The sequence below is a fragment of the Tachyglossus aculeatus genome, chromosome 2 (genome assembly GCF_015852505.1).
Source record: "Tachyglossus aculeatus isolate mTacAcu1 chromosome 2, mTacAcu1.pri, whole genome shotgun sequence".
Taxonomy (NCBI): Eukaryota; Metazoa; Chordata; class Mammalia; order Monotremata; family Tachyglossidae; genus Tachyglossus; species Tachyglossus aculeatus.
In genome coordinates this window covers 33,842,948-33,870,931 of record NC_052067.1, presented here as the reverse complement: position 1 = coordinate 33,870,931, position 27,984 = coordinate 33,842,948, and the positions used below count along the sequence as shown (strand labels likewise).

The 27,984-nt window shown below is 44.3% G+C and overlaps 1 protein-coding gene across 1 annotated transcript in view; it reads right to left on the bottom strand.

Moving 5' to 3' along the window:
• Positions 1–9,107, bottom strand: part of COLQ (collagen like tail subunit of asymmetric acetylcholinesterase) — a 48,886-nt gene extending 39,779 nt beyond the window's left edge. The window contains exons 1-4 of the mRNA XM_038770250.1: positions 9,035–9,107; positions 5,386–5,498; positions 3,878–3,979; positions 180–224 (exon numbers count right to left, since the gene is read on the bottom strand). Of these exons, the coding sequence (XP_038626178.1) occupies positions 180–224; positions 3,878–3,979; positions 5,386–5,498; positions 9,035–9,107 (333 nt within the window). The remainder of the gene's footprint in view (positions 1–179; positions 225–3,877; positions 3,980–5,385; positions 5,499–9,034) is intronic.
• Positions 9,108–27,984: the final 18,877 nt, after the last annotated feature.

Below are 27,984 nucleotides of genomic sequence, written 5' to 3'. Positions count from 1 at the left end.
TGGGCTAGCTCAGGGAGTTTTTGACAACTTTCTTGAGTCCAGCAGGGTCAAAGTATAAAATGAGTAGCCGTGAGGGGCTGTGGAAGATAAACTTATCCATCCTCTGCCCTGAAACCAACGTAACTGTTAAATTTACTATTTAAAAGGAAACTCTGAGAGAATAAAACAGAAACTCTTACCTTTTCCCCTTTTGGTCCGATAGTACCAGGAATCCCCTGTGGACCCTGCATGAGTTGAGACAGAATTATATAATTAATTCAGGCACTCAGTGAAGGAGGGGCAACATATGGGCAGGCAGTCATGATACACACAAAACACAGGCACCAAGAAATATCACCCAAGCATCATAAAGAGAAATCAGTGACTTTCCTCCTTTTCTGAACCTTCTCAAAGAATGAGGCTGCCAATCTGGGGAGCCAGTTGAATTGTCTCTCTAGTAAGGATCGCTTTTAATGAGGTCCAACTGTCCAGGTTTCATATCATTCGGCACTGAGCCTTGAACAGAAAGAAGTATGCTTACTAAGTTCACCCGGTAGACTGAATCACTTTCCAGGTTTGGTACCTTAAAACTGCTCAGAGTTAAGTTAAAAGGGCAGGAATTGGAACTTGTAGTGAGAGGATGAGAGGAAAAATAAAGGATGGTTATGGGAATGAGCACCGGGAACAGTTAAACTGCCCCCTTTGTCAAGAAACTGGGAATAGCCCCTTGGAAAGAAGGGCAGGCAACAGCCTAATTGTATATTTCAGAGGGAAGTTTAAAGAATTGACCTGAAGTATTGAAAAGGAACTATCTGTCCCCCTCTCCATCCCCCATCTCACCTCCTTCCCTTCCCCACAGCACGTGTATATATGTATATATGTTTGTACATATTTATTACTCTATTTATTTATTTTACTTGTACATATCTATTCTATTTATTTTATTTTGTTAGTATGTTTGGCTTTGTTCTCTGTCTCCCCCTTTTAGACTGAGACCACTGTTGGGTAAGGACTGTCTCTATATGTTGCCAACTTGTACTTCCCAAGCGCTTAGCACAGTGCTCTGCACACAGTAAGTGCTCAATAAGTCCGATTGATTGATTGGATGGAGATGGAATCAGGGAAGGGAAAAGACAGAGAAATGGACTCTTAGAAGGCTTGAAAAGAGATGCAAACTCTCAAAAGAACACTGAATAATCTAAAGCAGGTAAATCCATTCAGGGATAGGGAATGCACAGCTCGAAGAACAAGGCTGTGGAACAGGGAAAGAGAAGATGGAATGAGGGAAGAAGGGAAGAGGAGATTGGATAATAAGAGGGAAGAAGAGTTGTAAAATGGGAAAACTTGCAGTTCATTTACTCATTCATTCAATCGTATTTATTAAGCACTTGCTGTGTGCAGAGTACTGTATTAAGTGCTTGGGAGGGTATAACAATAAACAGACAAATTCCCTGTCCACAACGAGCTTACAGTCTAGAGGATGTTTGCCCTGTGTGGATGTATTTATTTGTCTTTTCATGAAACTGCATCTAGTGTTTGGGACCAATCATGACATTTCCCTTTTCTGATAAAGGTCAATTTTTGTGGAAAATAATTGCCGAGCAAGATTCATTTTTAGAACGATGTAGCTAGAGAGTAAGCACGTGTCACTTCACATATGAGGCAATTCCAATCCACTAACAATTGTCAATCAAACATTTTTTAGGCCCTTAACTAAATGTTCAGTGCATGATTATCCCAGCCACTGATTAACTTGGAAGGAACCTGGGAATACTTTTTCTGTCTTAGCCAAGAGTTCTAAATTCTCAGGTCAATAGTCAATCCACATTAAACTCCCAGTCTCTAGAACCTACAAGCCCTGTAATCACTAAATATTATTTAAAATCCCATTAACTATTTTCTGAGTAATAGTAGATGTGTTCAATTTAAGCTTCTACAGGAGCTTTGGGAAATCGGAAACCACTAAAGGGAAATTAAGAAGCTTTCCAAACATCAGAAGACACAAAAGCTACCCAAAGTCAATCTAATCCAGTAGTTATATGTCTATTTGTCCTGAGCAAAAACTATTTGATGTACAATTAAACTGTCCGTAATACTGAACCAAACCCTAACCTGTTCAACTAAAGTGAAGGGAAAAAGGATATGGAGAAGACTCAGCTGAAACACTGTGCAATGCAACAATTTGACTTATTTTAAGGTCATGCAGATCACAAATGCCACAAGGTGACTAGTCTTATCTTCGAGTTTTTCTTCTCCCTAAAATACCCTTCCATTCTGCATGGCTCTATCAAAAAAAAAATACGGACATTAGGTCTTCTCTCCTTAACTTTGAAATTATGAGCCCTTTAAAATATGCAGACCAGCGGCTCAAAACCATTTCAAGCAATATGTTGCTCTGTATCCATATGTTTGTAAGATGTTCTATCAACCAATTGTTTCGAAATGTTGAATGACTAATATCATTTTCTCTCTGGGTACTGCGGACCACTGATAAATTCCTTTTGGAGTAAATAAGGAATTAAGTTTGAGCTTCCCCCAAAGTCTTATCCATCTCACTATGGTGAGGCAGTGAAACAGCCACAAGTAGGGAAATACTTGCTGGGTTTACACCATCAGTGATGAAGGTTTGTGGTTTATGAACCTTCTATGGTGTTTCAAATGGGTGGCTACAGCAGACACTGGGCTGGCTATCCAGGCCACCTTCTGCTCTGTGGAGCTACAGGCCAGGACTGTCTCTATTCTAAAATCAATTTGGAATGGCCTAATGAGTTTTGTTTGCAAAGTACACACAAAAATTTCCGATGCGCTCGAACCCTGCCTGCCTATTCACCTGTTGAATCCGCTGATGAACACAACTTGCAGGAATAGAGAGACTGAGTGTCACTGCATAAACCACTATCACTATATTCAATTCCTTTGCTCTGGTCCTCGGTCTCAGAGTCTTTATGACTGGAAAAGGGCTCATCCCTGGTCATTTAGGATGGGTGATTAGATAATCATCATCATCATCATAATCATCCTCACCATCAAGAAATTAAGTGAAGAGCAAGTCACTGCTTGTATTTTTTGGAGGGGTGAGAAGTGAGAGTCATTGTAGTCCCAAACAGACAGAATTGCATTTTTCACATTTACTATGGTTACAGATATGTTATGATGCCTGGCTGAACACACCGATCACCTGTATAACAAACATGGTTTCTTCTAGAATAAATTGTATGGTCACCCAACCTCATTCCTCCCCAACTTATGGCAGGTTGCTGAGGCCCTGGCATATATAGCCAAAGGCCAGGGACATGCTAGGAGGTGCTCTTTAGGCCTTTCCAGTCTGATATTTTGAACTGATGCTTGGTTCCATTAGGTTTTCTAAATTAGGGTTTTGATTCCTGTTTCGCCTCAGAGAGCAAAGCACACGGCCTTGACCCAAAGGGGTGGCTGGGACTTGTTTAAAAGTCCTTTCTCTTGGGCAGTTATGTTCTGGGCCTGCATCCTGGAGGATACTTCCCTCAAACAGTCTCTCACAAGTAAGTTAAAGATGTTTGAGCAGGGAACCTCTAACAGCAGATTTGGGGACATATCACCTGTAGGTCTTAGGATCTCTCTCCTCCTAAATCCAGTTTCTATCTCTGTGACATGAGATAGATTTTCTGACCTCCCTGGCTTCTTCTCGGAAACACTAAGGGTCTCTCCTGCCAGGAACCTTACAAAAACAAAAAGTTAGGAGTAAAGCATCACAAAGAAAATCAAAGAATACAAGCCTGGGCAACAGCTGTAGTTGGGAAGCAAGCAAATGCAAAGATAAAGTCTTTAGGAACATTAGTGAAATTGGCAAAGAGCAATTCTGTTTACAGAGAGGTTGTGAACAGAGAAAAGCAAGAGAAAATAAGTTAAGGATTCTAACCTGGGGGCCAGGAGGTCCAGGTGGGCCACGTGATCCTTGGATACATGAAGATTGTATAGTCTGGAGCTCCATATGTAAGTTTTTCATGTCTAAGGCAAGGAGCTTCAAAAAAAGTCCCCCCCCAAAAAAAGTTCATAAGAATGCAGGTCAGACACTAGGGAGAGAAGAAGCATTACCATTACCCTGACCTCCTCAAAGGGCTTGCCCTCTCAGCCACGGTGAACACTCCAGCTTGCAGCGTATGAGTTCATATTCTTCTAAAATACTTTAAAATGAACATTTGGGGGAAGTCACGAAGCTCTCACTGGACACACTTTACTCTCTGGCCCAAGGGGGTAACCATCAATGGGGAAATAAAAAATTTTCTGAAATATTTTTGCACTTCTGATACACAGAATGTATTCACATTACATAGCATTCACATTCAGTAATAAACCCCTCTGTGTACTGCTGCAGGCTCAGTTGAAGAGGCCATGTGTGATCTGTATAACTGAAGCCAGCCAGGAGACCGTGTGGTCACTCAAGTCCATTTTGGCCAGTTTCTCCCACAGGGAGCTGACTCCTCCAGAGGAGTCTCAGGAAATACAGAGGGGAAGGATAAAGGAATAACAGATACAGAGTTCTGAAAATCCATTTGGTGGAGGCTGCAGTAAACTGTCAGCTGTATAAATGGGATGAAACCGACTCCTCCACTCATGGGTTCTCCCTCCCAGCCTTCCAAACCTGCTGCGGTGCCAAAACCAGGACAAACTGGGAGGGAAAAGCACAATATAGGGAGAGCCAGATTACCCTTTTCCTCTAACAAGTAGAGACAACGCAACACTAGGTTCACACAAAACAGTGGAATGCACTGGAGTGTACTTTGTAAAAGAGGGGTTGATTACTATCTGCTTTATTTTCCACTTTTCCACCTGTCTGGTCAGTCTGTAAAACACACCAACCCTTTCCCCTTCTATTCCATTACCCCAAGCAATTCCAACTTCATTACTGAAAAGACTAATTTCATCAAAGAGAAGGGGTAAAGCGGAGAGTTTGGACTACCAATCCGCTCAATCAATCATATTTATTGAGAGCTTCTGTGTGCAGAGCACTGTACTAAGCAATTGGGAGAATACAATATAACAGAGTTGGTAGATAAGTTTCCTGCCCCCAAGGAGCTGTTCATATTTTAGGGCAAAGAAAAAGAACAGGAGGAAAACTATTTAAGGGTGAAGTTCAATAAATGGAAAGTGGTAAGTAGGCCTCAGTATTTTAAATGAGCTTGACATCATCCTTTATAAGGTAAATTGAATATGTGCCTGCAGTCGAAAAAAAACATTTGATAGAAGGCATTTCCTAAAATTACTGGAGAAGGGATGTCGACTAGGACTTCTAATCCTAATGTTCATGGTGAGTCCATACTCTGAAAAGTTAGCATCATTGGAACGTTCCTAGCAGAAAAGGACCCAGAGGAAAGGATAAAAGGCTAGAGTATGAAAATATAATTTACTCAGTCCCGAAATACTCACAGAGTCCCTGCCCCCTCTGAAAAATGGTGGTGGAAACAGCGGCGGTGGAGGAGGGATCATCAGACAGCATCCTTTATGACCACCACGTTTCTTCTGTTCCAAGCCAGGAAGGGCTATTCAAAGAAAACAGTCATATATTGGTGGCGGGCCTATCTGGGTGGAATGAAGGGGATGGAACAAGACGACACAGGGCTCCAATTTCACATCTCTTATAAAAAAAGGAAAGTAGTGTGGCCTACTGGAAAGAGCATGGGACTGGGAATCAGAGGACGTTGGGCTCTAATCCCTGCTCTGCCAGTTGCCTGCTGTGTGACTCTGAGCAAGTCACTTCATCATCAATCGTATTTATTGAGTGCTTACTGTGTGCAGAGCACTATACTAAGCGCTTGGGAAGTACAAATTGGCAACACATAGAGACAGTCCCTACCCAACAGTGGGCTCACAGTCTAAAAGTCACTTAACTTCTCTGTGCCTCAATCAATCAATCGTATTTATTGAGCGCTTACTGTGTGCAGAGCACTGTACTAAGCACTTGGGAAGTACAAGTTGGCAACATATAGAGACGGTCCCCACCCAACAGCGGGCTCACAGTCTAGAAGGGGGAGACAGACAACAAAACATTCTTTATAAGGTAATACAGTTTCCTGTATTACCTGCCTCAGTTTCCTCAACTGCATAATGAGGATTCAAAGCCTGTTCTCCCTCCTACTTAGACTGTGAGCCCCATCTGGGAAGGGAACTGTGTCCAACCTAATTAACTTGTATCTACCCCAGCACTTAGAACAGTGCTTGACACATAATAAGTACTTACATACCATTTTAAAAAAGACAATTCTGCCGCTACAACAGAGTGTGTAAAAAATTTGCCTGTGTCTTAGATTGTGGCCTTTCATTTGTTGTACAGAGCAATGAGCACCCAAGTAAGGCCTTAATAAATGTTCATTATGCATAAATGTTGCCAACCTGTACTTCCCAAGCACTCAGTACAGTGCTCTGCACACAGTAAGCGCTCAATAAATATGATTGAATGAATGAATGAATAACAAAAGGATGAAAAATCCAGAGGTATTTTATGCATCTTGTTCTAAACGGGTAAACGGCGTGTGAAATGCTCCAGCAGTTCCCTTGCTTTCTTGTCCATGTGAGTTGGAGACGTGATGGTTTCTTTTATGTGGAAAGGAGGAAGTTTAGGAAGCAAAGAAACACCAATCCCTTTAAATTACTGAGTCTGGTCTCCCCTCACAACTCTCCAGTTTTGGTGCAAAGCCATGGGAATGGGGGATGGGAGGAAGAGAGAAAAGAGGAGAGGAGGAAAGGCAGGTTTAGCAAAGAGCAGAGTAGCAACGAGAGTCCTTGCGAGTTCCACTTCTGAAACCCCTTTCCTGAGCTGCCATTTAAAGATCTGGGAGGATGATACACGGGTGCGGCTAATTTGCATTTGTTACAATTTATCCATTTTCCAGTCCATATTTAGCTGCAAGCTTTTCCCTTCTTCCCACCCATAGTGAGTCCCCAGCAGAAGAAATGATCCCGAATAATCAAAAATGGCTCCCCGCACGTCAGGGGGATTATTACATCAAAAATAAATAAAAAATTGATCTAGAGGATAAAACAGAAGTGGCCAAATGGTACTCGCAATCAGCACGTGGCTCCTCTTATTCACTTGCAGTACTTCACTTGCTTAACCATTCCAGCTAAGGGCATTTCTTTCCAACCACGGCTTTTGGTCATGTTATGTTTTTAGTTTGTGTGTCATTTTAGTTCATGACGCCTGGCCACCTATGCCAGAAAATATGAATATTTGAGTGTCTGTGCTATGCCATTACTCTGCTGGTCACTTTTTTTCTGATCCCTATTCCTTGCTCTCCCCGCCCCTCTTCCACCATCCTCCCAACCCCCATGGCCATGCCAATGTCTCTCTGCTTCATTTTCAGCAGGCTAATGTCATCTATTTCTGCAGGAGCTAAAACCACAGAGGTTTGTTTTTAGCACTGTCTAGTTTATTTACAGCTCACCCCGGCTCAGAATATTTCCACCAGGTGGACACAGTTGAAAACAACCACCATCCGTCAAACTGAGCTGGGTCTTCATTTCTCCGTTTCAGATTTAACCTTGGCGGATATAGCTTGAGCCCGTGTTTCTGTCTGTAAGGTCCATTTCACTTCAGTAATATCATTCCGCTTCTTGGGATTCCAACAGATAACCCAAAACTGACTGTGTTGTCTAAATTACACCAATTTAGGCAAATTAGACCTGCTCCAGTACTCTCTGCCATGAATACTCCGCAAATGAAGGGCTTTTCAAGTTCCCCTGACATCAGCAAAGACATAATCACACCGAGCAGCATCAACTTGTTATTCTTAATAATGGTAAGTCTATAAGTTGTACTGGAAGAAGTTGAGCCCAATATTAAGGAAATAACTCACTCCACCGCTCAGGGGACAATGTGGGGAGAAGGATGGGACTTGGGAACAGAAGACTAGGTACCTTACCCTCACTGCTAAGCAAACCACTGAACAGTAATGCAGTCTAGGCACCTAATGAAAATTAAAAGCCAGAAATAATTGAGAAAAGTAAAATGTAGGTATGATGAGTGGTACTAAAAGAGTGTCTGAATCAATCAATGACATTTATTGAGCTCTTACTGCGTGCAGAACACTGTACTAAGCACTTGGGAGAATATAATAGAACAAAGTTGCTAGACCCATTCCCTGCCCACAAAGAGTTCACAATCTAGAGGGTGAAGAGAGAAATTGGGAATACATCTAAACTCACAATTTTGACTGTGAAGGGCTGATTATCCTGTTTGTGGATTATCCCACCATCTCAACTGCTTTGTTTCACCTTGTGAGTAACAATGATTTCATTATTTTTCGGCTCCTCATCAGAGGTTGGCCGGGGAAGAGAAAGAACTTCAGATCTGGCAGTGGGGCTTCAAGTAAAGGTTTGATAATGTGGGTGAGGAGCTACCACTTGACTAAAATTAGGTTTTTGTATTGTCTGTGGATTTATTTTCATCCAAACTACTCTTTGCTTCCAAAATACAGTTATGTGAGAATAGTCTCTAACGTCCCATTAATCTCAAGCCCCCTCCATTAATGTTACTTAGGGAAAAACCAGAACTCCATGTTAGAGAGAGAATAAATCTCCCAGATGAGTGAGTCAGATTTGTGTGGTTCAGAAAGATTTCTGACCTCATGTTGCTGGGGTTCAGGGCCGCAGACCGTGCTAAGGGGCTGCTACCCTTTGGGCTCAAATTGCAAGAAGATCGGGTGGCAAGTGCTAACTTTGCACCCCTTCAACCTAAGGATCACCACTGTAATTGAGCAGGTTTTAAAAACATGACAGTGAGGCTCGAAATCTTGTAGGTGGAGCTTTCGGAGTCCAAATACTATATACAACTTCACAATTAAGCCAGTTGCAACAAAAGCCTATAGCACGGCAGTTTCCGGCCCGGCAAGGGCAGGAAAAGCCTTCCATATGGGAGGAATATTTTTAGACCAGTAGGCCCCAACAATGGCCAAATAAATACACAATTTCACTGCCACACAATTTCTAATAAAGTAATTAAGAGCCACAAGAACACGATCAATTTCCGGGGAATCTTGTTTTTGTCGCTTCTTTACCCACGTACACACACACAACTCACCCATACAAGTTGAATAGTACAGCAATCCAGAAATGGTGAGGAGATGAGAAGGAGCGAAGGACCTAGCTGTCATAGTGGGACCGGCGCGCTAAGAACAGACCCTGCAAGACGAGCTGAGGGGGGAGTGATTCGTTGTCTTGTTGAGTGCGGAAAGTTCAGGGGGTGTTATGCTCTCGGGGGTGGGCACAAGCCAATCCAGTCTTAAATATCACTCCCGCAACAGGTAGCGCTGGGCCACAGGATTGTCCGGGGCTCCTCCAAGCAGGAACTGGCAAGCAGCCTGTCTTTACTGAAAGCAAAACACTGTAAGCGTTACGGTAGGGGAAGCAGCCTAAGGGGAGGGAACTCTAACTTTCTGCATTGATAAGGCAGTCATCATCATCATCATCATCAATCGTATTTATTGAGCGCTTACTATGTGCAGAGCACTGTACTAAGCGCTTGGGAAGTACAAATTGGCAACATACAGAGACAGTCCCTACCCAACAGTGGGCTCACAGTCTAAAAGGGGGAGACAGAGAACAAAACCAAACATACTAACAAAATAAAATAAATAGAATAGATATGTACAAATAAAATAAATAAATAAATAATAGAGTCATTTCTTCATAGTAGTAGTAGTAGTAGTATTAATATCTGAGCGTACATTGGCTACAAGACACTGTCCAAAACAAAGAAGTGACCCATTCCCTGCCATCAAACAGCTTATGCTCTAATAGGGGAAGGCAGACGGAAAACTATTCACAGGGTAATCCACCCTATCACCTCAAATGTAGATTTTATTCTAAACTAAATTATTAACCAGGGGTTGGATTTGAGGCATCCTGGAAAACGGATGAAAACATTTTCAGATCTGCAGAAATATTCACTGGCTCGCAAAATTTTCTACAATTTAGGAGGACGACAAGTAGGCGAGCTAGAAAAGAGGAAAGTCAAGTTCTTTTACCAAGGAATGGCCCTAACACACAGGCCCACGTGCATATTTTGAAGATACTTTTTTCAGTCGACAATTCAATCTTCGTGCCAAAGCTACACCAGGGAAACGTAGGGTTAAGCACCAATTCAATTTTAGTGGGAACCGCATTTGGAAGACAGTTTTGAAGGCATGTACTGCTAGCCCATCCAGTTTTTTGATGGCATTTATTAAGCGCTTACTATGTGTAAAGCGCTGTTCTAAGTGCTAGGGAGGTTACAAGGTGATCAGGTTGTCCCACGGGGTGGCTCACAGTCTTAATCCCCATTTTACAGATGAGGTAACTGAGGCCCAGAGAAGTGAAGCGACTTGGTCAAAGTCACATAGCTGACAATTGGTGGAGCCGGGATTTGAACCCCTGCCCTCTGACTCCAAAGCCCGGGCTCTTTCCACTGAGCCACGCTGCTTCTCATCAGTTGACAGCCTGCATCAAGGTTTCCCACCTCACAGTCTTTTGCCCTAGTCCTGCTGCCCTCCCACAGATTCTAGACTGTGAGCCCGTTGTTGGGTAGGGACCGTCTCTATATGTTGCCGATTTGTACTTCCCAAGCGCTTAGTACAGTGCTCCGCACACAGTAAGCACTCAATAAATACGATTAAATGAATGAATTTAGGAAACTGTCCAGAGTCCAGGCTGGCTGGAAGCTCAGGGAGAGGGGGAGCACCAGAAACTCCAGCCAGTAGCTGCTCCTTCAGGCAGTCACAGGGGCTAATCAATCAATCAATCGTATTTATTGAGCGCTTACTATGTGCAGAGCACTGTACTAAGCGCTTGGGAAGTACAAATTGGCAACAATTAATGATGAGATTCTCATGGGGGGGGGGGGGAAAAAACCCTCTTTCTGCCAGGACTCACACTACTACTTTTCATTCCTGCCGAATTTAGACAAAAAAATTCCAGTTCCAAACCCTCCTATACTGAGCGAGCTAATAAGGCCGGTATCACTTGCATCATTAAAATCATCAATGGTTGCCATTGATGATGATGATGATAATGGCATTTATTAAGCGCTTACTATGTGCAAAGCACTGTTCTAAGCGCTGGGGAGGTTACAGGGTGATCATGTTGTCCCACGTGGGGCTCACAGTCTTTAATCCCCATTTTAGAGATGAGGGAACTGAGGCACCGAGAAGTTTGCCCAAAGTCACACAGCTGACAATTGGCAGAGCCGGGATTCGAACCCATGACCTCTGACTCCAAAGCCCGGGCTCTTTCCACTGAGCTACGCTGCTTCTCGAATGGTTGCCATTATGTTGGTCCCACACAAACTTAGCCAGGGTGTCAGCCAAGTCTTAAACAGATGGTGACTTTATTCTCATCAAGAAGGGGTGGTGAAGTGGTAGCCAAATTTTATTTACTTAGCTGAGGTCAAATGGATTTTCAATTAATGTAACTGAAGCTCTTTTCATTTAGTTGAAAACCCTCAGGTCAAATGCTGCCACAAGGCAGTCAAGAGCTATTCCCAGGAGCGTCTGGGGCCCAATTTGCCTCTGTCGACTTAATAATGCCTTGCACAAGAAGCTAAAAGCATTAGTATTTATGACATCCTCTTTGATGATACCCAGTATGTACTGAGAACAATTAAGCAAAATTAAATCAACTATCCAATAAATGCAGGGGAGAGAGGCTGTCAAACCGTAAATGGAGACATTAAAAATATTCCCACATGAAAATTAATACAGCAAAGATGCAATTCGAGCCGTATTGATAAGCACACAATTCTGGCCAAGCGGGACACTCTGTGTCCCAATGGGAACATGACTGACAGGGATGGAAGAGTGCAAGAGATGCTACACACACCAATCTCACTACGGTCATTCATTCATTCAATCATATTTATTGAGCACTTACTGTGTGCAGAGCACTGTACTAAGCGCTTAGGAAGTACAAGTTGGCAACATATAGAGACGGTCCCTACCCAACAACGGGCTCAGAGTCTAGAAGGGGGAGACAGACGACAGAACGAAACATGTGGACAGGTGTCAAGTCGTCAGAACAAATAGAAATAAAGCTAGATGCACATCATTAACAAAATAAATGGAATAGTAAATATGTACAAGTAAAATAGGGTAAAAAACTGTACAAACATATATACAAATGCTGTCGGGAGGGGAAGGAGGTAGGGCTGGGGGGGTGGGGAGGAGGAGAGGAAAAAGGGGGCTCAGTCTGGGAAGGCCTCTAAAATATGGAACGCTTCACGAATTTGCGTGCCATCCTTGCGCTGTCAATTCCTTCACGCAGGTCCTGAGGCTCAGGCTTACTGACTGTTCATATCATGACATATAATAATAATAATAATAATGATGATGGCACTTATTAAGCGCTTACTATGTGCAAAGCACTGTTCTAAGCGCTGGGGAGGTTACAAGGTGATCAGGTTGTCACACGTGGGGCTCACAGTCTCAATCCCCATTTTACAGATGAGGCAACTGAGGCCCAGAGAAGTGAAGTGACTTGCCCAAAGTCACACAGCTGACAGTTGGTGGAGTCGGGGTTTGAACCCATGACCTCTGACTCTAAAGCCCGGGCTCTTCTCCACTGAGCCACGCTGCTTCTCTGACATACGAGCAAGGTCAATCTTTGTTCCAAGTCAGAGAACGTTATATGAAGATTATATTCCATAACTGCATTTGCTTTTGGCATGAAGTAAACCAGATAGAAAATCTGAGGCTGGGAGGGAGCCGCAGAGGAAAACAGAAGGCATCACTCTGATACTGTTCACTCTGTGGCTGCCACAAAGAAAGCATCTTTCAAAAAAAATAAAGATTCTGTGCTTGGCTTTGCTAATCTAATAAGAATCTGTCACAGCAGCCCATACACTGACAAAACTTCCTTGAGAAAAAAAAAATCATCACTATTCTCAAATAGTGCTTGAAAATAATAATAATAATAATAATAATAATGGCATTTGTTAAGCGCTTACTATGTGCAAAGCACTGTTCTAAGCGTTGGGGGGGACACAATGTGATCAAGTTGTCCCACGTAGGGCTCACAGTCTTAATCCCCATTTTTACAGATGAGGGAACTGAGGCGCAGAGAAGTGATGTGACTTGCCCAAGGTCACACAGCAGACTTGTGGTGGAGCTGGGATTCGAACCCATGACGTCTGACTCCAAAGCCCGTGCTCTTTCCACTGAGCCACGCTGCTTCTCTAAAGCACCCACATGCATATGCTTTTGCTCTTGGTGCTGTTTTCGCAGGAGAAAAGAAATTGGCTTTGCCCTCAAAAAGTTTATAATCCCTAACCACCACCATCATCAGAAAAAGTCAGAAGCAGCGTGGCTCAGCGGAAAGAGCCCGGGCTTTGGAGTCAAGGGTCATGGGTTCAAATCCCGCCTCCGCCAACTGTCAGCTCATCATCAATCGTATTTATTGAGCGCTTACTGTGTGCAGAGCACTGTACTAAGCGCTTGGGAAGTACAAGTTGGCAACATATAGAGACAGTCCCTACCCAACAGTGGGCTCTGTGTGACTTTGGGCAAGTCATTTCACTGGGCCTCAATTACCTCATCTGTAAAATGGGGTTAAGACTGTGAGCCCCCCGTGGGACAACTGATCACCTTGTAACCTCCCAAGTGCTTACAACAGTGCTTGCACATAGTAAGCGCTTAATAAATGCCATCATTAGTTAGTATGTTAGTATGTTTGGTTTTGTCTCCCCATTTTAGACTGTGAGCCCACTGTTGGGTAGGGACTGTCTATATGTGTTGCCAATTTGTACTTCCCAAGTGCTTAGTCCAGTGCTCTGCACACAGTAAGCACTCAATAAATACGATTGATGACGATGATCATTATTATTATCCCTTAATTTAAGAGGCTTTATCTTCTACCCCATTGTCATTCCCCACAGTTACAGTCAGAAATGTGGCCCAAGAGATATTACAACTTCAGAAATCAGGCTCAGGAATGAAGAATTATGTGCACTCTGTCCCGAGGCTCGGGTATTATCAGGAAGGGACAAAATGTATCCCTCCGACATCACCTGGGCTACCAAATGATTTCTTCTGGCCCATGAGGCAGGTCCAACCTGGCTTCAAACTGCTTACTATCCACGCACAGCAGTTCCCGCCTGCCAGCTGCAGATGAGACTCGCAACCTCCGGGCCCATCGTCATCAATCGTATTTATCGAGCGCTTACTATGTGCAGAGCACTGCACTAAGCGCTTGGGAAGTACAAATTGGCAACATATAGAGACAGTCCCTACCCAACAGTGGGCCCAGTGAGACACCGAGAACAGCACCGTGGCAGGGTTCCCGTGCGAAACGGGCCCGGCTCAGAGCCCCGTAGGAGCCAGCGTGCGCAGAACTGGCCACATTTCCATTGCTCAAGTCTCCTTCCCTCATCATCATCATTATCAATCGTATTTATTGAGCGCTTACTATGTGCAGAGCGCTGTACTAAGCGCTTGGGAAGTACAAATTGGCAACACATAGAGACAGTCCCTGCCCAACAGTGGGCTCACGGTCTAAAAGGGGGAGACAGAGAACGAGCTCACCAGCCCCTTCGCAGTCAGCCAGCCCCCAAACAGCTACAAAAACGGGTAAGTGGTCCATGACCCCAAATAAATGTCCATCCCAGTGTACATATGGCTCTTGCTCTGAGGGACATTTGCTAAGAAAGGAGAATCACCACCTCAAGCCCTTTCAATCTGGGAAGGCTTCCTGGAAGAAGACAGAGATTGCCTTATAGCAATCTCTATTATTGGAGAAGCGTAGTGGCTCAGTGGAAAAAGGATGGGCTTTGGAGTCAGAGGTTGTGGGTTCAAATCCCAGCTCTGCCACTTGTCAGCTGTGTGACTTTGGGCAAGTCACTTCTCTCTCTCACTCCACTTCAATCCATACTTCATGCTGCTGCCCGGATTATCTTTGTCCAGAAACGCTCTGGACATATCACTCCCCTCCTCAAAAACTTCCAATGGCTCTCGCCTGTCCCGCCATCGACCCCCGGCCCACGTCATCCCCCGGGCCTGGAATGCCCTCCCTCTGCCCATCCGCCAAGCTAGCTCTCTTCCTCCCTTCAAGGCCCTGCTGAGAGCTCACCTCCTCCAGGAGGCCTTCCCAGACTGAGCCCCTTCTTTCCTCTCCCCCTCGTCCCCCTCTCCATCCCCCCGTCTTACCTCCTTCCCTTCCCCACAGCACCTGTATATATGTAGATATGGTTGTACATATTTATTACTCTGTTTATTTATTTATTTATTTATTTTACTTGTACATTTCTATCCTACTTATTTTATTTTGTTGGTATGTTTGGTTCTGTTCTCTGTCTCCCCCTTTTAGACTGTGAGCCCACTGTTGGGTAGGGACTGTCTCTATGTGATGCCAATTTGTACTTCCCAAGCGCTTAGTACAGTGCTCTGCACATAGCAAGCGCTCAATAAATACGATTGATTGATTGATTGCGCCTCAGTTACCTCATCTGTAAAATGGGGATGAGGACTGTGAGCCCCATGAGGGACAACCTGATCACTTTGTAACCTCCCCAGCGCTTAGAACAGTGCTTTGCACATAGTAAGCGCTTAACAAATGCCATCATTATTATTGCAGCAAGCCTCGCCTGCCTACCATGTAATAAGCACACAGTCTCACTGGCCTCCCATTCACCACGAGTGTGTCCTTAGAAATGTGATTCATTCAAGTTTCCAGGGACTCTCCAACAGCCAGGCAACAGGTGTCATGTTTACAGGATTTCGTTTCAATCGCAGCACCGGGATTCATCAGCTAAGCCAGAAAACCGCTCCTGGGATATCATTATCCTGGGACACATTCCAGGAGCTGTCTGTCCTTGCTAAAGGCCAAAGTCCAAAATAAAAACTCAATTTCCCAGCTCTCGCTTCTTCTGTCAGTTTCAAGAAGGCTGCTTTACTAGCTCAGGTTGGCTTGGTTTTATCCCAACAGAAGCAGAAGGATTTTACGTGTTTTGAGGAGCAGCGTGGCCTGATGGAAAGAGCGCACGACTCAAGGGGTGGGGTGTCAGAGATCCGGGTTCGAATCCCAGCTCCACCGCTTGCCTGCTGTGTGACCCTGGACAAGTCACTTAACTTCTCTGTGCTTCAGTTCCCTCCTATGTAAGATGAGGACTAAATACCTGTTCTCCCTCCTGTTTAGACTGTGGGAGCAGGGACTGTGTCTGCCTTAATTAACTCAATCAATCAATCAATCGTATTTATTGAGCGCTTACTATGTGCAGAGCACTGTACTAAGCGCTTGGGAAGTACAAATTGGCAACACATAGAGACAGTCCCTACCCAACTGCATTCATGTTGATGAGCCACTCCTCCTGGTTATGCTGTGGGATTATTGGCCTTGCTGTGCTCATTTATCAAAAGACGAGAACCTGAGGCTCAGAGAGGTTAAGTAATGCACTCAAATCAATCAATCAATCGTATTTATTGAGCGCTTACTGTGTGCAGAGCACTGTACTAAGCGCTTGGGAAGTACAAGTTGGCAACACATAGAGACAGTCCCTACCCAACAGTGGGCTCACAGTCTAAAAGGAACAGTCTAAAAGGACATCAAGCAAGTTAGTTTTTTATTTTATTTCAGGACACTTGTGAAGCACTTACTATGTGCTAGGCACTGTAGTAAGGACTGGGGAACGTACAAGCAGCATGGCATAGTGGATAGAGCACGCGACTGGGAGTCAGAAAGTCATGGGTTCTAATCCTGCCTCTGCCACTTGTCAGCTGTGTGACCTTGGGCAAGTCACTTCACTTCTCTGTGCCTCAGTTCCCTCCTCTGTAAAATGGGGATGAAGACCGGGAGCCCCGCGTGGGACAACCTGATTACCTTGTATCTACCCCAGCGCTTAGAACAGTGCGTGGCACATAGTAAGCGCTTAACAAATACCAACATTATTATTATTATTATTATTCTCTGAGCCTCAGTTAACTCATCTGTAAAACGGGGATTGAGACTGTGAACCCCATGTGTTGTCCAACCCGACTGTGTGTCCAAAACGATTTTGCTTGTATCCAACCCAGCGCTTAGTACAGTGCCTGGTGCTTAATAATAATAATAATAATCATGGCATTTGTTAAGCGCTTACTACGTGCAAAGCACTGTTCTAAGCGCTGGGGGGATACAATGTGATCAAGTTGCCCCACGTAGGGCTCCCAGTCTTAATCCCCATTTTTAGAGATGGGGTAACTGAGGCTCAGAGAAGTTAAGTGACTTGCCTAAGGTCACACAGCAGACTTGTGGTGGAGCCAGAATTCGAACCCATGACCTCCGACTCCAAAGCCCGGGCTTTTTCCACTGAGCCATGCTGTTTAACAAATACCATAATTATTAGTACAAGATAATTAGGTTGGACAAAGTCCCTGTCCCACATAGCTCATTGTGGGCAGGGAATTGTCTACCAACTCTGCTATACCGTATCAATCAATCAATCGTATTTATTGAGTGTTTACCGTGTGCAGAGCACTGACCTTAGGGCTTGGGAGACTACAATATAACAGAGTCGACAGACATTCCCTGCCCACAACAAGCTTAAAGTCTAGACGGGAAAACAGAAATTAATATATAAATATGGATATGTACAAAAGTGCTGTGGGGCTGAGGGAGGGGTGAATAAAGCGCGCAAATACAAATGCAAGGGCAACACAAAAGGGAGAAGAAATGAGGACCTGGTTGGGGAAAGGCCTCTTGGAGGAGATGATGATGATAATGATGATGATGGCATTTATTAAGCGCTTACTATGTGCAAAGCACTGTTCTAAGCGCTGGGGAGTTTACAAGGTGATCAGGTTGCCCCCCCGGGGCTCACAGGCTTAATCCCCATTTGACAGATGAGGGAACTGAGGCCCAGAGAAGTGAAGCGACTTGCCCAAAGTCACCCAGCTGACAAGTGGCGGAGCCGGAATTTGAACCCATGACCTCTGACTCCAAAGCCCAGGCCCTTTCCGCTGAGCCACGGTGATGGCTTTGAAAGTGGGAAGAGTGATCTTATGTCACCCAAACACTTAGTACAGTGCTCTGCACAAAGTAAGTGCTCAATAAACATCGTTGATTGTGCCCATTTTTTCCTGCAATCGCTTCTAACCCTTCAGGACAGGGAAGGACTATAAATGGTAGGGGTAGCATGAACAGCATTAAATGGGGATTAAATCCTACACCCCCCTACTTAGATTGTGGGCCCCATATGGGTCAGGAACTGTGTCCAACCTGATTATCTTGTATCTAATACCCTAGCACGTAGTACAGTGCTTAGCTCACAGTAAGCACTTAGAGCATAGGCTTGCGACTCAGAAGGGCCTGGGTTCTATCCTGGCTCTGCCACTTGCTGCTGTGTGACTTTAGGCAAGTCACTTCACTCTTCTGTGCCTCAGTTACCTCATCTGTAAAACGGGGATTAAGACAGACAGCCCTGTGTGGGACAAGGACTGCGTCCAACCTGATTACCTCCTATGTACCGCAGAGCTTAGAACAGTGCTTGGCTCATAGTAAGTGCTGAACAAATACCATAAAAATAACAATAACAACAACAGCAACAGGGTTAAGGACTGTGTTCTCTGTCCCCAAGGGTGTGTACCTGTGGCAAATCCTCCCCTTGCCAGATGCTCAGCAGAGTTCTGAGAAGTGAAGTAGTCTCTTTTACCCACTGAAACCCAAAGTGCATTTGAGAGTTGTGTCTAAACTCACCAATAGAAATGCCGCTCTCACCTTTTACAGCCCCATTCCCCTGGAAAAAATCTTGGACTAAAGAGGAGGAATCCAGAAAACCGACAATTTTAAACCCTGGAAAATTCACATTTGTGGGGCTCAAAACAAATATGACTATACTGTACGGGTGGGGAAAAACAAAGAGGGCTTTTTTGCAAGGGGAGGAGTGGTTTTCTAACTCCCTCCCTCTTTCAGCATTTACCTTGAACGTGTACATCTGATATTCACCAAGGCTACAGGTGACTCACAAGGGCTGTTCCGCAGATTAGCATGAGAAGACGCTTACTTGTTTACGGTGTAATTAGAAACCAAAAGGATATTTCACCTGATTCTCTTCTCTGCTCCCACCCTTTCTCTTGTGGCCCAGGCGGTGCAGCTGTCTTCTTGACTTCTCTTCACATCAGACTCACTGGCTTCCCCCAGTTCTCACCGACAGGCTCTGACAAGCCTGGGCTCCTTGTCACTGATACTTCATCACAGGTGCTTTTCCAACTTGGCTGTTAATCTAGACTAATAATAAACAAGCCAAGCACCCTGAAAGGGTGATCTCTTTGCTTTCAAAAAATTCTGGCTTCTTTCCCTTGCCTTGCAAGGTTAAACCTTTGTCTTTTTTTTTTTTTGAATGGGATAAAGTCTGATGCTTGGGGCATGCTTATATTGATCTCTTTTCTTCAAGGGCATTCGGCTTACATTGCCAACTGTTCTTGCATTCATGTTGATTAATCATTTCTCCTGGCCATCTTGTGCGATGAATGGCCTTGCCATGCTCATTTATCAAAAGACAAGAACCTGAGGCTCAGAGAGGTTAAGTAATGCACTTGAAAACATCAAGCACGTCAGTGACAGAGCTAGCAAAACTCGGCCTTTGAAATGGAGTCATTCTATGTTTTTGACTTGTATATGTATTTGTATATGTATATGTTTGTACATATTTATTACTCTATTCATTTATTTATTTTATTTGTACATATCTATTCTATTTATTTTATTTTGTTAGTATGTTTGGTTTTGTTCTCTGTCTCCCCCTTTTAGACTGTGAGCCCACTGTTGGGTAGGGACTGTCTCTATATGTTGCCAATTTGTACTTCCCAAGTGCTTAGTACAGTGCTCTGCACATAGTAAGCGCTCAATAAATACGATTGATGATGATGATGACAAACAAATCCTGCCTACAAAGCAAGACTTGAATAAGAGGACTGTTTTTTCCACATGTTACTTCTGGTAACTGGCCCAGCTGCTTGGGGTAAAGACACAGATTACTATTCATTCATTCATTCAATTGTATTTATTGAGCGCTAACTGTGTGCACAGCACTGTACTAAGCGCTTGGGAAGTACAAGTCGACAACATATAGAGATGGTCCCTACCCAACAACGGGCTCTCAGTCTACAAGGGGGGAGACAGCCAACAAAACAAAACAAGTAGACAGGCATCGATAGCATCCAAATAAATAAAATTATAGATGTATACACATCTTTCCACTAGGACAAGCTGTTTCTCGATTGATTGATTCACTGAAAAGTCCCCAACCAAGATGGTTTGCATTGCAGGTGGCTCATCTCACTTGCTAATGAGCCTCAAGGAGAGAGTGGAACAGCAGTTGCCAAATGTAAGCAATGCAAAAATATTTAAAAAGATGCCATTCCTACCCCATTCAACTGTCTCAACTGCAGGCAATTGACCAGAGGGAGCATTAGGAGAGTTCAGGTGGACCAAAGAACTCATCACTCCTTGACCCTGAATATCGCCTTAATCCTCTGAATAAAGAGGCAGTGGTCAGAGAATAAATAACCAATTCATTTTCAGATGAATTAACAGAGATAAAGGTATATTGCCTTGATGTCATCTTTGACTCCTCTTGGTCTGTTAACCCACATCCAGTAAATGGTATTTATTGAGGGCTTACTTTGTGCAGAGCACTATACTAAGCACTTGGGAAAGAACAATACAGTTTAGCTGGTATACCCGTTCCTAGTCCGTCCGCTCTGTACATCCTGCTGGTTCTTCTTCAGAGTTTTCTGGGTCCTCCCCTTCTTTCTCTCCACTTCTTTAACTACTACTCTGGTCTAATCCCTATCTGTAACGTCCTCCTAATTGGTCTCCCTGCTTCCCGCCTCTACTCTCTTCAGTTTCTTAATAGTGACTGCATGCATCACATCTCAAACACTCTCCTCCTTGCAAACTTTCATTGACCCTACAGCCTCACATTAAGCAAAGGCTCCTGAACATTGGCCTCAAAGGTCTCCTGTGAGCCCACTGTTGGGTAGGGACTGTCTCTATATGTTGCCATCTTGTCCTTCCCAAGCGCTTAGTCCAGTGCTCTGCACACAGTAAGTGCTCAATAAATACAATTGACTGATTGATTGCATTAATTGCACCCCCTTGTCTAAGATTCCCGCTCCTCCCAAACAAATCTCCTAACCCTCTCTTGCTCTTGATATTCCCACCTTCAACTCCTTCCCTCCACCTAGAATGCCCTCCTCCCCGGGGGTGCCCACCTTTTCATTTTGAGCTTGGGGGCAGACTTGGTGAGGGAGCTTGGAGAGAGTAGGGGCAGAAGAAGCAGAGGGGAAAAGAGGAGGAAAAGGAAGAGAGAAGGGAGAGAGCAGAAGGAAGAGAAGGAACAAAGGAGTGAGAAAGAGAGGGAAGAAGTCAAAGGAGGAGCCCCACCTTCTCCATGGCCTCACCTCCGCTTCTCACCAGACCCTGGGGGGGAAGAAGCACCCAGCTTTCTTTGTCCCCACTCATTGCCTCTTCTCTACAGAACCACATCAGTCCCACTGATGTCGTTCCAGATTTGCAACCTTCACGTAGACTCAACATACGGGGCAGGAACCCCAGTGGGTTCAGTGCCCGCTTTTGCTGCAAAGGTCGGAGCCCCCGGCACCTGCAAGTTCTTCAGCCCCAACTAGCAGAGGTTAGGATCCACCATCTTGCCTCCCCATAGCATAGGAGCACCTTGGCTCCTCCCTCAGCTTCACCAAACCACATCCTTTCAATCAATCAATGATATTCATTAAGCGCTTACTACGTGCAGAGCGCTCTACAAAGTGCTTGGGAGAGTACAACAGAATTAGCAGACGTGCTTCCTTTTAGACTGGCCTCCTTTTAGACTGTGAGCCCACTGTTGGGTAGGGACTGTCTCTATATGTTGCCAATTTGTACTTCCCAAGCGCTTAGTACAGTGCTCTGCACATAGTAAGCGCTCAATTAATACGATTGATTGATTGATTGATTGATTCCTGCCCCTAACAAGCTTACAGACCACCCCCATGTCTTTCTTTTTCATGAGGAATCCCCAGGCTAATCCTCCCATCTTCCTGTTCCTACCTGCTCATCCACCACTTTACAGAACTTATCTTTTTTATTCTTTTGTTTCCTATTTTTAATTTATTTATATGTTCTTTTAACTTTTTTTTATTAGTCCCCTTTACATTGGATGTCTCAAAGACAGGGACCAGGTCTTCTATTTCACCTGTGTCTCCTCAACCATGTAATCTCCGCTCAGTGCCCTCAGTAATACTGTTGATTACGATGAGCTTTCAGGTATCAAATTTGACTTCAATTTGGGTGGAGGACAATGAAAAATCAGCTTAGTGGGGTTTTGATAGTTTTTGGGCCTGCATGATCGCTTCCCTTTCTAGACTGTGAGCCCGCTATTGGGTAGGGACCGTCTCTATATGTTACCAACTTGTACTTCCCAAGCGCTTAGTACAGTGCTCTGCACACAGTAAGCGCTCAATAAATACAGTTGAATAAATGAATGAATGAATGAACCCTCCTGCAGGGGCATTCTTTCTTTATATCATCATCATCATCAATCGTATTTATTGAGCGCTTACTATGTGCAGAGCACTGTACTAAGCGCTTGGGAAGTACAAGTTGCTTCCCATAATTCCAACCTCATCTTAAATTAAATTTCTCTAAGTTTACCCTAAAGAAATTTCAGAAGGAAAGAAAAGAAAAGCAGTCCTTATGCCTTTAGTGTTTACCATTCTTAGATGTCTTTGTTAGGAAAACTGGAATGGGACTGGTGGATTCTGGCAGTAATTCCTCACACCCTGGTTTTAACCACCAATAAAAGATTAGTTACCTCCTTGGGACTACAGAATGTGGGTATAAATCTCATTAAAGCACTTGCTGGGAAGAACCAAAGTGTTCCACCAAAAAATGGGGATTGCAGTGAGGAGTGGGGGTACTTCGATACATGTACAAAATACATGCAAGAAAATCCTAACGTTAGTTGCTTTTATGGAAAATTTAATGAAGAACTGATTAATTCATTTCATCTAGTCCAGCATTTCAAGCAGACAACTCGGTCCTGTTTTCTCTAAATTCAAAGTGGCTGCAGGGTGATTAAGCTTGAAGGGAAGTCATTTTATCTTATCTAAAAGAAGGCATCAGTCTTAAGATTTTAGATTTTAAAATTCTCATTTGTTCAAATGATAAAGGGGAGACAGGAGATAAGGAGATAATGCCATTACTAGGCCCACAGGAAAAAATGAAACCGCCCCTCTGTCAGTTTCTGAATTTGCTTTTAACCTAATTATGTGGAGAGCTAAAGTCTCTAAGTGCCGTTCGATTGTTGTCTGACGGGAAGGCATGTACAGGGAATGAAAATAGAAAGGCCAATATTCAGAGTGGTTCAGGAGAACTGTTCATTGTACAGTTCCCAGTAAATTGAGAAGCAGCGTGGCTCAGTGGAGAACAGCCTGGGCTTTGGAGTCAGAGGTCATGGGTTCAAATCCTGGCTCTGCCAAATGTCAGCTGTGTGACTTTGGGCAAGTCACTTAACTTCTCTGGGCCTCAGTTCCCTCACCTGTAAAATGGGGATGAAGACTGTGAGCCCCCTGTGGGACAACCTGATCACCTTGTAACCTCCCCAGCGCTTAGAACAGTGCTTTGCACATAGTAAGCGCTTAATAAATGCCATTATTATTATTATTATTATTATTATCAAATTAACAAAAAATGCTTGTCTACATTTCCCCAGGGAGTTACATTTTCATCTCACATATGGGGGTTTCTTAACAACAATAATGATAATAATAATCATAACTGTGATATTTGTTATGTGCTTACTATGTGCCAGACATTGTACTAAGCACTGGGGTGGATACACGCAAATCGGGTTGGACACAGTCCCTGTCCCACGTGGAGCTCACGGTTTCGATCCCCATTTTACAGATGAGGTAACAGAGGCGCAGAGAAGTGAAGTGACTTACCCTAGGCCACACAGCAGACATGTGGTAGAGTTGGGATTAGAACCCATGACCTTCGGATTCCCAGGCCCGTGCTCTAACCACTACACCATGCTGCTTCTCCATGCCATCTTCTGAGATTTCAGTGATAAAGCACTTTGTTTAGTGGACTTCAATGCTATGGGGACAACTTTCCTCCCAGAACCACGCATGCTCCTTCCTCAGTAAATAAATAATATCACCCAGTTTGGTTTCTTGATCTCCTGAAGGAGACTGACACATAGGGTTTTGCAAAGCAGCTAACTCCCTATACCCCTGGGGAATCAGTCTGCATTCCTAGAGAGTGGCCCAGGGCACCAGTTTTTTAGCCAATAATAATAATTGCGGTATTTGTTAAACACTTACTATGTGCCAAACATTGTGCTAAGCACTAGGGTAGATAGGAAATAATCCAACCCCTGGGCTTATGGTCTAAAGGTTTGGAGGGAAGAGGAAGGGTGTGGATGTAATGGCCCCAGCTATAGCCTAAACTATGTTCTTTTTGCAAAAGATGAAGAGACTAGAAGCTGGTTGGTTTGGTACGCTTCTGTCAATTGCATTCTATGTCTTTAACACAAGAAAAACGGAGGCCTGGTGGTCTCTCTGGACCATAAGTCTACTCCAGTCCAGAAAGGTGTCCAGTCCATGGATCTTCACAGTTGAAGCCAAGGTTATATAATTCTTGCACTGGATTCTATGCCACTTCTAAGGTTTCAATGTCTTAAACTGCCCTGGTTTCAACTACCCCTGATGTTTTATTTATTTGGGAAACACTTCTTCACAGGCTCTAAATAGTAATTCACCTCACAGGGTATCACCTAGAGCCTTTTCCTTCGAAACTGGTTCACAGCAGGCCAAGGTCTCAGATCTAATTCAGACACGCAGAGAAGATCTCTGATGGAATCCCTTCAGATGGAAGTTTTGGTCTGGCAGGTGGAAGGAGAATGCAAGACCAGATAAGTTATCAATTTATAGACTTTCTGAATAATGAGAACGATTTGGTTTCCTTCCTCTCCAGGACCAGTTCTTCATAAACCCAGCCAAACGTTGGAAGTTTATTTGAAAATATAGTTTGGTAAACTTCCTCTACGCACCCAGGAAAGTTTTGGACTTTCCATATAACCACGGGCAGAAACCTTTTTAACGTGAGGCCCCTTTCTTTCTGTCACAGTTAGGTTATTTCCAGTAAGTTGTTTCAAAATTTCTTTTCTTCTTAACCTACAGAATACGCCCCTTAAATTTAGCCACTGGGCTCTCCCTCTTTCTCTCACTTCTCTTCCATATCTCTCTTTCCCTCCCTCCCTCCTTCTGCACATAGTAAGCGCTTAATAAATACGATTGATGGTAGAGCAGACAGCAGCAGCAGATTGTTTAGGCACTAAACATGGTAATCTCCCTACCATTTGGTCCTGCCACTGAGTGCTTAGTTTCCTTTGTCGGTTCCCATTTTACAATAATAGCTGAAACCCCTACTACGCTGCTTCAGTGCATCCCTGTGACCCCACTGACACCTTTACCTCTCCCTCTCAGTTTTTTCCTTTGTTCTCCTTGTTCTCTGATACTCTGGGAAACTCTTGCAGTTGCAGAGTTAGCTTTTCCATTCGTGGTTGGATACCCTCCCCTGGTTGTGCCTTTCATTGTCCATCACGCAAATTCGTGGCAAAACAGAGCAAAATCCTAATCTTGGACATCAAAGACCTGGGCTCCGTCACACTGTCCTCCTATAGATAGCTCTCTTGGTTAAGCTTTAGGTCTATTGTGTCTTAGAGGAGAAGCCTGCTTGGGTAGGGACTGTCTCTACATGTTGCCAATTTGTACTTCCCAAGCGCTTAGTACAGTGCTCTGCACATAGTAAGCGCTCAATAAATACGATTGATGATGATAGTCACCTTTCAGGAAACACTCTCCACTGAAGATGGGCTAGAAGGGGATCACTAGGACAGGCAAAATTCTCTCACAGAAGGTTTGGCTACCGGCCATATATATAATGGAGAACACTTTGCGTGGAAGGGTCCAAATCTTTGCAACATCTCTCAGAGATGGATTGGGAAGGATTCCAAATTTCCAGATGAGGAACAAAAGGCCTAGAGGGTGAACAGGGCGGGCCCAACATGCCAGGTGTGGGGGCTGCATCATCCTGGGGAGACTGGGTGCCAAAAAAAAAGGTTTTCCTCTTCAGACCCATAAAGAGGCAAGTCTGCCTCTCCAAAGAGCACAGATTTACAGTCAAGTGGTGGGTGACCTGGCCAAAAAGCAGAGGGATTTTCAAAAGGTTATCTATGGCCACATGACCTCCCCGCACCTCCTGACTCCATCTCACTTCCTCCCCTTCCGCCCCCCGACTCTTTCTGCCATATCACGTACCCTGACACTCGGCAACATTATGCCCCAAGGCATTTCCTCTAGAAATGAACTTTGAGGAGCAGGAAAGCTGACATGGCACTTGGCCAATTTCCAGGAACAGTGTTGGCCTGTATTATGTCGACGGAGCTCTGGGATAGGGCATCTTGGGCATTTTGGTAAACCTGCATGAGAGTTTTGTTCCACAACCGCCACTTGATTTATAGTGCAATATCTTCAACATAATCAAGGAGATCTGGGTCTCAGCTGTTCACCCCACCCTCCTAGTTACCAGCTTTCAAACCTATCTCATTTCTTTTACTTGTGTTGTTTTGCCTTGGAAAGACACGTTTGGGCTAGAATCAAGGTGTCCGCGCACCCACCATTCGTCCAAAGTTTCCAAATACAGCTAGAAATAGGCCAGATGCATTTTTACAGCAATTGGAAAGATGTCAGTACTGAAGAATGGCTCTCTTACTGAATGTGACTCCTTTTTCATTTTAAAAACAGGATATTAACCCGGCCAGTTCCTAGATAGAGGCACCCCTCTAAAGAGGAAATCAAATTAATAAGTTGGAAGAGTTTGATGTTCTCCCCCTCTAGACTGTAAGCTTGTTGTGGGCAGGGAACGTTTCTACCAACTCTGTTGTACTCCCAAGTGGGAAGTACAGTGCTCTGTACATAGTAAGCACTCAGTAAATACCACTGATTGACTGGTTGCATGTCCCAGACCCTTTACCGGTCTGCAAATAACAATAATAATGATGGCATTTATTAAGCGCTTACTATGTGCAAAGCACTGTTCTACGCTCTGGGGAGGTCACAAGGTGATCAGGTTGTCCCACTTGGGGCTCACAGTCTCAATCCCCATTTTACAGAGAAGCAGTGTGGCTCAGTGGAAAGAGCCCGGGCTTTGGAGTCAGAAGTCATGGGTTCAAATCCCGGCTCTGCCAATTGTCAGCTGTGTGACTTTGGACAAGTCACTTCACTTCTCTGGGCCTCAGTGTCCTCATCTGTAAAATGGGGATGAAGACTGTGAGCCCCCCGTGGGACAACCTGATCACCTTGTAACCTCCCCAGCGCTTAGAACAGTGCTTTGCACATAGTAAGCGCTTAATAAATGTCATTATTATTATTATTATTTACAGATGAGGTAACTGAGGCCCAAAGAAGTGACTTGCCCAAAGTCACACAGCTGATAATTGGCAGAGCCGGGATTTGAACCCATGACCTCTGACTCCAAAGCCCGGGCTCTTTCCAGTGAGCCACGCTGCCTCTCTAGAAACACTCTCAAGATCAGGGCTCTAGTATCCCAAATTGCTTTAGTATGGTTTCAGGATTTTATCTTAGCTCCGCTTTGCACAAAGCAAAATGTTACGTAGCTTTTAAAAGGAATCTTTGCCCCGAATCATAAAACAGTACCACTATATCGCTCCATGTTTACGCTGCACTTTCACCCCCAAGGGGCTGGAGCTAATGCCCTAAACCAAAGAACAGCCCAGGCACTGCCCCTCTCTTATGAATGGTGGACAGCTGCAATATTAGTGGTTTTAGGGGTCGGACTGAGGTGGTTGTGGCCTCCCGGCACGTGTGCCTTTGATCCGTCATCATCATCATCATCCACAATGGCATCGCTGACACTTATTGTGTGGAGAGCACTGCCCAGGGTGCGTGGGACCATACCACAGATAGAACATACAACATATGGTCCCTACTAACAAAGAATAGACAATAG